The 10,469-nt window shown below is 55.3% G+C and overlaps 1 protein-coding gene across 1 annotated transcript in view; it reads right to left on the minus strand.

Annotated features, from left to right (window-relative positions):
• Nucleotides 1–9,629, minus strand: part of PADI3 (peptidyl arginine deiminase 3) — a 28,661-nt gene extending 19,032 nt beyond the window's left edge. Inside the window, exons 1-3 of the mRNA XM_037154788.2 lie at nucleotides 9,538–9,629; nucleotides 2,348–2,528; nucleotides 92–164 (exon numbers count right to left, since the gene is read on the minus strand). Of these exons, the coding sequence (XP_037010683.2) occupies nucleotides 92–164; nucleotides 2,348–2,528; nucleotides 9,538–9,629 (346 nt within the window). The remainder of the gene's footprint in view (nucleotides 1–91; nucleotides 165–2,347; nucleotides 2,529–9,537) is intronic.
• Between the last annotated feature and the right edge of the window lie 840 nt (nucleotides 9,630–10,469).

The raw sequence follows: 10,469 nt of genomic DNA on the forward strand, positions 1-10,469 counted from the left end.
AGATCCTTGCTCAGTGTAATTCCCCATGGCTCCCCATCCTGCCCCGGGCCAAGGCCCCTTGGCCACACCCTCAGCATGACCCCCAACTCACCAACACAGGTGAGGTACAGCACCGTGTACGCCAGAGGCTGGGGCTCGTGGCTGGCATAGTAGGAGATCTGAACCTGCAGAGAGATGAGCCAGGGTCGCATCGGCTAAAGCCAAGAGCCTCAACCCGCAAAAGAAGAGAAGGTCTCAGGAACTGCCGTGCACCAAACTCGAGTTTACCAGCTCGGCTCTTTCTCTCGCCTTCTCTGTGCCATTTATTTCTCTGTGCCTCGGTGGGCCCTTCCATAAAATGGGACTGTCATTGGGACACAGAGGGAAGCCAGGCAGGCCTGGGCTCCCCCCCACTGCTGATGACTACCATGTGATTTTGGCAGGCCCCGGCCCCAGGGGTGGGTCTCAGCCCCACTGTTTGTAACATGTGGAGTTCCGACTGGGCAGGGTTTAGGGACACTCTCCAAGCTGATGAGAATTTTTATCTCTGGCACTTGGGCAGGCCTGGACTTGAGCCCAGCACCTCTGGGTTCTGTGACCTTCACCTTTTTCAGCCTTCTCAGTTTCCTCGTCTGCAAAATGGGGGCCATACAGGTTCCTACCTCAGAGGACGGTAGTGCAGCTTAGAAACAGCACATGTAAAAGACGGATCTAGTAGAAAGTGCCCAAGAAACATCAGCTACTGTCATTGGTGGGCAGGTGACATTGTGTAAGAGCTCAGATTCTGGATGCAACACATGTAAACATCCTGGGAAGTTACTATCTGCTCTGGGCCTCAGTTTCCTCAGCTGTAAAGTGGGGGATAATAACAGCTCCTACCCCACAGGGCTGACGATAGGCTGCGAGGAGTAAGGCAGGGACGCACGTGACAGGCTGAGCGTGGTGCCTGGCCCACGGCGAGCACCCCGTACCTGTCAAAGGTGGGGCTGAAGATGGTGAGGACGACAAAGCTGTCGGAGGCCCAGCCCTCCACTGGGATATTCCCTCATGATGTGGGTCCCTCAACTGTCTGGCTCCGATGGCCTCATCTCAACCAGAGGGTTTAGGATCCTGACACCTGGGAGTGGGCTCCCAGGACCACTCACCCCCTCGGTCCTGGGAGCCCCTAAATCCTGTGAGTACTGACCCCCAGGTGTCAGGCCCCAGCGACAATGCTGGCCTCGGACACACATTTACCTGGATCCTGGCCAAAGGCAGGGGGAGGGGAGGGGGTACACTCCGACCCTCCTCAATCCCTGAGGTCCTTGGGGCCAAGAACATCAGGGAGGGGAGGTGTCCACACAGCCCCCAGCTCGGCGGGGCACCTCACAGGCTGCCGGTCCTCTTGTCCTGCCCTGGGGACTCCATCCTGACCGTCACCAACTCTGCTACTCACCTGACTGTGTGGTTTGAGGTGAGCCATCCTGGTCTCAGTCTCCTTGTCTGCAGAACGTTGGCCTTGAGTCCTGCCCACCTGCCTCCCAGAGCCCAGTGCAGAGGCTCAGTTCATGTGCACGGATGAGAGCAGAGGTAGCAGTGATGGAGGGAGCCTGCCACAGCTCTCGGGCAGGTCTGCACTGAATGCTAGCACTCCTCCTGACTAGCCCTGTGGCCCCAGCACAGTTTACTCTGGACCTTGGTAACCCCATTGCTGAAACAGGGATCAGACCCTACCTTCCAGGGCTCTTGTGAGGGATGAATGGGTCATCCATGCCTGGCTCATGGTCAGCGCTCTTAAAGGGCCAGTGTTTCAAAATACTGTTCCTGGCATGGAGTGTAAACCCACCACTTCCATACACCAAGTCCTGGTTCCATCAGCCATCATGTGTGCTAAGCTCGAGCTCCCCCCCCAACCCCCACCACCGTATCTCCCACTTTTTATTGTCTCTTGCCCTGGGGCCAGAATGTTGTCTACAGCTGGGCCTTGTTAAACTCACTCTTGTAGCTGAGTGAGCAGTGACAGGAGAGCAAGGGAAGTCACCATACCTCTGGGAAGGGAAGGGGGACAGGAAGGGAGTGGGTTAGAGGAAGGAGAGGCAACCTGGGGAAATGTCACCTTGGAGAAGGGGTTTCCCCAGAAAGCAACCTCCTGTGCCTGGTCCCTGCTTTCTCTCCTCCGTTCGGAGTGGCAGAGATAACCTAGGGGAAACCGAGGCCCTACACGCCAGAGGACACAAACTTTGTGTTTCTAAGCTGCAGAGCTGCTGGCCCCAGGGCCCGGCACTTACCCACCATGCTGCCCTGCACCCGGGAGAGGGAGGGCACTGGGCCCTGGAGAAGCTACATTCCTGCCTCCCTGCTACGCACCCAGAGCAGGGGACCCACTCACATGGCTGTCGTTGAGGTCACTGCTGGGAGAGTTCATGACCACAATGATCTCCAACCCTGTGTCACAGCGCCACCGCCTGGTGTCCGCACGCTCCCGGCCCCTCTCCAGGCTTGGAGAGATGTAGATGTCCACGCCAGGGGACCCGTAGACCTCGAACATCTCTGTGCCCTCCGGTACTGACCTGGGAAGAACAGGGACCCATAAGACATGCTAGAGGGGGCAGCCCTGGTTCAGCTGCTTGAGCTTTGGCTTAAACCCTTGCTTCCTCCGGGAAGACTTCCCTGACCACCCAGGCCTCTCAGATCCTCAGAGTAAGCTTCTGGGAGTCAATCCTGGCCCCCTCACAAATGTATACACAGTCTTGCCTTGCAAGGTTCTATGTTCATTCACATTTCCCTTGTGAGTTTCCCGGGGCATTAACTGTACAGTTAAGAAGTTTGCGTTGTCACCTGGGCCTGGGACAGAGCTTCCCCAACTCCAGCTTGTCTAGGAGTTCTGGTTGAAACCAGTCTGTTCATCTTATTGTCTGAGGGGTGCCTGCCGTGCATGGGGCGGGCCAGGTTGAAGAAGCCAGAGCCTTTGATCCCACTCGGAGCTGAGGGCAGCCAGATGGGGCTCGGGGCCAATGAGTCAGGGGTCAGTGGGAGCCCAGGTAGAGAGGGGAGCTGTGAGCTGAAGGGACCAGCAGGCTTCCTGGAGGAAGCAGCACACACACACACACCTGATAGCTAAAGGTAGCCACTACTTACTGGGTCTGCTATGCGCCTGCCCTGTTTGAGGTTCTTCGTGTGTATTAAGTCACATAATCCTCTCAATAACCTAGGAGGTAGGTACTGTTATTGTCCCCATTTTACAGATGGGGATACTGAGAGTAAGTCATTTGTCCAAGGCCATGGAACTAGTGACAGAACTGGGACCCAAACCCAGGCCTTCTGGTCCCTGAGTCCACATTCTCACCAATTCCCCAAGGGTGACGACGACACTAATCACAACCCTCAAGGCCCCACCCCCACACACTCGGCCTGGCCGCACCTTCCTGAACCTTCTCGGCTCAGCTGACCCTCAGCACGACCCCAGCAGGAAGGGATTGTTACTCCCATTCACATGTGGGGAGACTGAGGCTCGGTCAGCAAGAGACTTCCCCAGTGTTTCCCAGCTGGTCACTCCACCCAGGCCCTTCCCATTCGCTTTCCCTGCCTGGAGGGGACCTGACCTCCTTCGAAGCACCCTCTCCACTTCCCACCCCCCGCCCCCAGCATGATTCTGATACTTCTCATAGTAGCTTTAAAAAGAAAGAGAAAGAGATCAAGCCCAAGCCGTGCTCCACCGGGAGGTCCCACTCCAGGGCACAGCCCTGCCCGGAGTCCTCACCAGGTATGAGGTGCCAACACACCTGTTCCTCCTGCCAGATTAAGCAAATAAAAATACAGAATGCCCAGCTGGACTCGAATTTCAGATAGAAAATGAATCATTGCTTTCGTATAAGTATGTCCTCCACCGTGTTTGGGCCACGCTTCTACGAAAATATTGTTAGTTGTTCGTCTGGATGGCAGGTCTCACTGGGTACCCGAGATTTTGCCCGGCAGGCCCCTCCCACAGCCCATCATTCCAGGGCTGGCGGTGCCCTCTGTTCCGTCGTGTCCCAGGTGTGCAGGCCAGCCCCCATTCGGGGACACAGAGGACCTGGATAGAGAGGCGTTGGGACACAGAGAGAGAGAGAGAGAAAAAGAGACAGGGAGAGACCCAGAGAGATGGAGAGGAGATCCAGAAAGACAGAGGCACACGGAGACAGATCTGGGCATGAAGGGTCCCCCCACAGCCCCACTGCTCCAGGCCCTGGCCTCCAGCTCCCCAGGAAACCTGTAAACTCTCTGTGGCATCCCCCCAACCCCAAGCTGCCCCTAGGACCCCAATGCACCCAGGAGCTAGAGCTGAGCACCCTTAACTGTCCTTCTGGTATAAAAGCCCCCCCCCCACTCAGCTCTACACCCCAACTCCTGGGTTTGGGGTATTTTGACCCAGCTCCCTGGACCTCCCTGGGCCAGACCCTGCATAAGGTGCAGGGGGAAGTGCCCCTTCCCTGGGGGGACCCGCAAAAGCAAAGAGCTCGCATGGTGGCTGGACCAGAATCAGGAGTAGGATAGTAGACAGGCTGGGTCGCACATCCACCAGGTGACCTTGGATGCATCACCTAGCTTCCCTGGGCTCAGTAACCTCACCTGTAAAGTGGAATAATGACCCCCGCTTGGCCAAACTCACTGGCTACCACGAGGCTCATATGTGATAATTGATAGGAAAGGCTTGGAAAACTGCCTGCCCAGTTGGGGGAAGGGCTGATTAAAGTAAGTTAAGGCAGAGGAAGCTAGAGGCAGCTTGAGAGGGTGGGCTAGAGTGGCTGGGGAAGGCTTCCCTGAGGAAGGCAGGTGAACAAGGACTAGGAGGAGACACATTTGAGGGGAAGACGTTTTTACCACGCAGCCTTAGGAGGTCAAGTTGAAAGTCAGGCTGTAATAAGCTTGTTTTATTCCACCCCTCTGCAAAGGGGAGCCAGCGATGGTTCTTGAGGGGCAACACATGGAGCTGTGGTGAGGCGGTTGAGCCTGTGGGCTCCTGGGCCAGGCCGTCCGGGTCCAAATCCCAGCCCCGCCATGCACTAAGTGGGCAACCTTGGGGGAGTGGCCTCCCTCTGCCTCAGGGTCAGCGTCCATAAAGTGGGGGTCAGGAGAACATCAAAGGACTGGGTGTGTGTAGACTCTGGATGTGAGTGAAAGTCAGAGGCTCCTGAACCCATGCCCTCATTCCACTGCCAGGAAAACTGAGGCTTCCGAGAAAAGGGACTAGAAGCTGGGGCCCAGACTCCCAGTCCAGTGCTCGCGCCCCGTCATGGAAACTCTGTGTTGGGAAAATCAAAAGGGTGGTTGATGGGAGGAGACCTGCATCAGGTATGCGAGGATCCAGATTTCCCAGTTCCTGAAGGACAGCAGAAGTGGCCAGAGGCTCACCTGGACGAAGTTCTTCCTCGGGTGAGGCCACCTCAAGCTGCCAGCATGCTGCTCTTGACAGAGACCCCCCAGCCCAGCCCTGGAGCTCTTGTGGCTTGGAGCCACCAGTTCTCCCCATAGGAGGCCATCCTCGCACAAGAGAAGCCCCTCCCCCAGCACCACGCCCTCCCAGCCAGCCTAGGAGGCGGTGGATGGAGGGAGAAATGCAGCAGGGTGACCCACAGCTCAGGTTTGCCAGGGATGGCGGCATTTCCTTCGGTGCAGGACTTCCAGTGCTGAGACCTCGAAGGTCTTGGGCAAACTGGGACGGCAGGTCACTCTCACAGTGGCCAATCTCGGACCCACCTGGTGAAAACAGATTCAGAACCGGAAGCACTACAGGCAGGGACCTGGAACCTGTGTTTAAAACCATCCTGAAGCCCAGTGAAGTCAGAACCACAGCTAGGAGTGGACCGTCTCAGAAAGGCTGGAGCTTGTAAGCCGCCCTGCCCTGGGTACCAAGACAAGTCAGGTCTTCTCTCGTGTCTCAGGTCTTCCCTCCAATGGTGAGGAGGATGACAGTGACAATGGTGATGAAGGTCGCTCCCATAGCCATATTATCCCCACTTTACAGATGAGAAAATCGAGGCTCATAGAAGACAGGCGACTTGCCCAAGTCACATAACTAGTGAGCAACAAAGCCAGGACTCATGGCCAGCCCTGTCCCCACTGCCTGGCAAACCCAAACCCACTGACCTCTGGCAAGAGAGAGGCAGACTTTCGGAGCCAAGAAACTGACAGGAAAGGTCCCTGTAGTTGAGAATACAAAGGTTGACAAGGTCCCCACTGAGTGGTCCCCAGGGTCGGGGAGACCAAGGTCCAGGCAGCTCTGGCTTGAGGGGTGGTACCAGCTGCTTCTCCTGCTCCGTGACGCTCCCAGCTCCTGGCCTCTCCAGCAGAACCAGGGTCAGGGAATCACTGCCCCTCCTCAACCCCCCATTCTTCCTGCCCCAGGAAAATGCAGCCACACACCTCTCCTAAAGCCCAAACAGTTAAGAGCCAGAGATGTCCCTGCCTCCCAGGGCCCCACTGCCCACATGCAATCAGAGCCCTCACACCCACTGCAGGTGGGTGGCAGGGAGCCGCTTCGGGGAGGGGCTCAGAGGCCTCTGTGAGCACAGCTGGAAACCCACAGCTCTGTGCCCACCTCTTGAGGATACATGTGGGGAAATTGAGGCTCAGAAAGAAGCAAGAAGTTGTTCCAAAGGACACAGTGAATGGTGACAGAGCTTGGACCAAACAGAGGGTCACTGGCCCAAAGGTACCCAAGTCTTTTCATCCCATTAGAGCACCTCTGCTGAGCAAAGGGTGATGTGGACTGTTTGCTCTTCCACCTAAGGCAGCAGCTCTCAGCTCTGGCTGCACATGCATTCCCAGGTCGTGGCTCAGCATGGGAATCCCTGCTCAGGAAAACAAAGCCCCCTCACTGAGTCAGGGCCATCTCCAACTCAGCAGAAGGCAGGGAGACAGGATTTAAATCCCCTTTCTCAGATAGAGAGGTCCAGTGGTCTTGTCTGTGCTCATCCTTCAAGGCTCTGGTTGGGACCCTTCCTCCAGGAAGCCTGCCCTGACTGCTCAGCCTACGCTAATTTCTTTTTTCTCATCTCCTCCTTCTCCCAGTATGGCTCAGAGGTTGTTCCCCAGTCATCTTGTGTATGGCAGATTTAGGGACAGTTAAGGCTGTCCATAGGGTCAGGACAAAGCCTTAAAACAGTAACAACGATAATAATGATGTCGGTCACCATAACTGAATGTTCATCACATGCCAGGCATCGCCTGCATGTTCTACATGCACCATCTCATTTAATCTTCCCAACAGCCCTTGGAAGTCAGAGCCAAATTGTTTGGGTTGCATCCTGGTTCTGCACCCCTCACTGGCTGTGTGACATGGGGCAAGTTACTTAGCCTCTCTGTGCCTCAGTTTTCTCACCTATAAAACAGGAAGGATAGCAATGCCTACCTCATAGAATTGTCATGAGAATTAGCTAACATGTGTAAATTGCCAGGGCAGTGACTGGATGGAGCAGGTTCTAAGTAGCATTGCCAATATTATTATTATTATTATTATCATTATTATTATTATTATCTCCATCCTACAGAGGAAGACAGACTCAGAGAGGTTACATGAGTTTCCCAGGGCCAGACAGCCGCTAAAATGCAAAGCCAGGACGGAGCCCTAGGTCTGCTGCCCCTTCTCTTGTTGGCCCACAGTCTGAGAACAAGCATTGCTAGATCATGGTGTCGCTGGTGTGCGCCAAGCCGGAAGAGACCTTGGCGCTAACCCAGTCTCACTCCGCTTGCAAGACGGGCATCCCTTTCACAGCACCCCTGAGAGGGGGTGATCCACCTCCTACTGGACCTGCAGGCTGGGCATCCTGTGCCGGGCACACACTAGATCCAAAAGAAAGACCAAGGTGGTTCAGTCATCAGGACCCAAGAATCCCTAGTCTGCAGGTGTGGCAGGCTCCAGCCCACCACCTCATGACTATCCCACCTGAAGCCTCCTCTGCAAACCCCAACAGGGCCCACCCACTCCATTGCCCCAACAATGCTGTTGCCCCTCGTGATCCCAATCTGTCCTCCAGCCTCTCAGGGAGCTCTTCCTGAGAGTGAGAAGCAAGCCCCCGGCTTCCAGGGGCAGGTCGAACTGCCATTTGGGCAGGAGCCAGCTGGGACAGGTGAGTCACCCCGAGAGCACACAGTGGTGGAATAGGCTGTGAAACCTGGCCCCACGGGTAACCCTCCTTACTCATCACTTCTCTGGAGCAGCCTCTGTGGCTGCCCTCTCCTTCAGAAGCCACCAAATCCCCTTCCCATTCCTCACTGCACACTCAGCCTCAACCAGACTTTAGTTCCCGATACCTAGCTGGCCTGGGCCTATTCAGACTCAGTTCCCTCCTACGACCAGCTCCTCACCTCCTCTCTGCTTCTAAGTTCACTCCAATTGTTAAGTTTTCATCTAGGACACTGGTTCTCAGCTGGGGTGATCCCCCTACCCCGGGCACATCCAACAGTGTCTGGAGACATTTGTGGTTGTCACAGTGGAAGGCGTGCTCCTGGCATCTAGCAGGTACAGGTCAGGGACGCTGCTCAGCATCTCAGCGCACAGGATGGCACCGCAGACTGCCACCCCATCCCCCCATGGAATCATCACGTCCACAGTGCGGAGGTGGAGAAACCTGGTCTCTAAGTTGGCGACGATGACATGGCCCTGCCTTCTCCCCTCTCAGGTCCTGGATTGCCTGTGTCCCTAGCTCAGCCTCAGGAGCTGGGGCCCCTGCAGACTCCCCAGAAGGCTTAGTAGCCAGCTTCCTGGTGGTTCCCAAAGCCCAACTCCTGAGATCCTGCCCAAACTCTCCTTTTCTTCCTGGGAGAGGGGGAAGCGGGTCTCACCTCCAGCCACTGGCCTTAAAGACACGGGCAGACAGTAGGGGCACATGCTGGGCACTGAGCGGCAGGAGGAAACCAGACCCCTCCCCCTCGAGTCGCAAACAGCTACATCCCTGTGACTCCTGGCCATGAAGGGGTTTAAATCCTGCCTTGGCCACTTAGTAACTGAGTGACCTGAGCAGAAGGCTTACCCTCGCTGTGCTTCCATTTTCTTACCTGTCTAACAAAATGAAGCTAATAATAAACTTAGCTCTCGAGGTTGTTAGAAAAATTAGATTCAGAAGGCTTGTTAAGCACTTAGGACATGCCTAGCACCAAGGGCTACCTAAGTATATGCAATTTCAAAAGTGATTAATGCTCTATTTTCAGGCTCACAGTTTGGGGTACGGGGTGCGGAGGGGTGGCGTGTCTCTTCCTATTCTTCTGTGCTCAGCCAGACCCTCAGCCCAACCTGCAGAGTCCTCTGGACAGACACATGCTCAAGTCCCATCATACCAGCCCCTCCAAGGCCCTGGCCAGAGCTCAGCTATTACAAGCCTCTATACCCACCTTTAGTCTCCCACATTTCAAGTCCCCTGGCTAGAATCTTCAAGAAACCCAGCTGCAAAAGGTGAGGACCCAGGCTTTTGTGATTGGCTGATGTTCCAAGGCCAAGGCTCAGGAGAAGGCAGCGAAGCCAGGCCCAAGCCCTGAGGAAGCCCTACCCAGCTCATAGGCAGAGCCCAGGGTGGGTCCACACCCCAGGACTCTGGCTCTTACCCATAAATGTCCACAACTGTCTCCACGCCAGCCACACACACAGCGCTGGTGGGATGCTCCAGGGACACACGCACAATCCTCTGCAGGGACATGCTGGCCTCGGACTGGGCTGGGGTCACAAAACTCAACGCTGCCCACATACAGGCCCTTTGGAATGTGGTTTAAAAGACTCTGCCCCTGCCCCTTTATCCCGGGGTGCTAGCTGATTGGCTGCAGTTCAGGAAGCCCAGCCCCTTCCCAGAGCCAGGAGCTCAGGATTGGCTGGAAGAAACCTTATATTTGCATATGAACCTGTTGCTCCCACCCTAGCACAGAGGGAGTTAATTTATGGTTTTAAAGGGGAACGAGTCAACACAGGTTATTTAGCCAGGGCACCGGGACCTTGGTTGGGGTACAGAGATGTGTGGTATTGATCTGGATCCCTTCCTCACTTCCTGCGTTCATTCTCCTCACCCCCTATTCCTGCATTTTCAGAGATGACACGCTTTAGTGGGGAGCTTCTCTATCATGGTGGGAGAGTTGGTAAAATGCAGATTCCTGGGCCATGCCCCTAGTCTGATACAGCGGGTTAAGGATACAACCTGGCATCTGGGTTTTTATTACAAGCACCCCAAAGAATTGTGATGCACTTTGAGAAACACCAACGTTGTTCCTAAGAGTGGGGAATTTTGTGAGCAGGCCTGGATGTCGGCCCTGCCTCAGCCACATCCTGGCTGAGTGGCCTGGGGCAAGTCACTTACTTGCTGTGTGCCTCACTTTTCCCATCTGATAAAGGCTGGTTGTGCAGCTAAATGAGACAACGTGGGTAGAGCTGTACAGAGCTTGGCATTATTTTATTTTGGGTGTTGTTGTTGTCATTATTATTATTATCAATACAACAGTCTTTGGAAGGAATAAGAAATGAGGGTGAAAATTTTTTCCGACCAGGGGCA

This window comes from Artibeus jamaicensis, unplaced genomic scaffold (assembly GCF_021234435.1).
Source record: "Artibeus jamaicensis isolate MK-2021 breed Jamaican fruit bat unplaced genomic scaffold, CSHL_Jam_final scaffold_847, whole genome shotgun sequence".
NCBI lineage: Eukaryota > Metazoa > Chordata > Mammalia > Chiroptera > Phyllostomidae > Artibeus > Artibeus jamaicensis.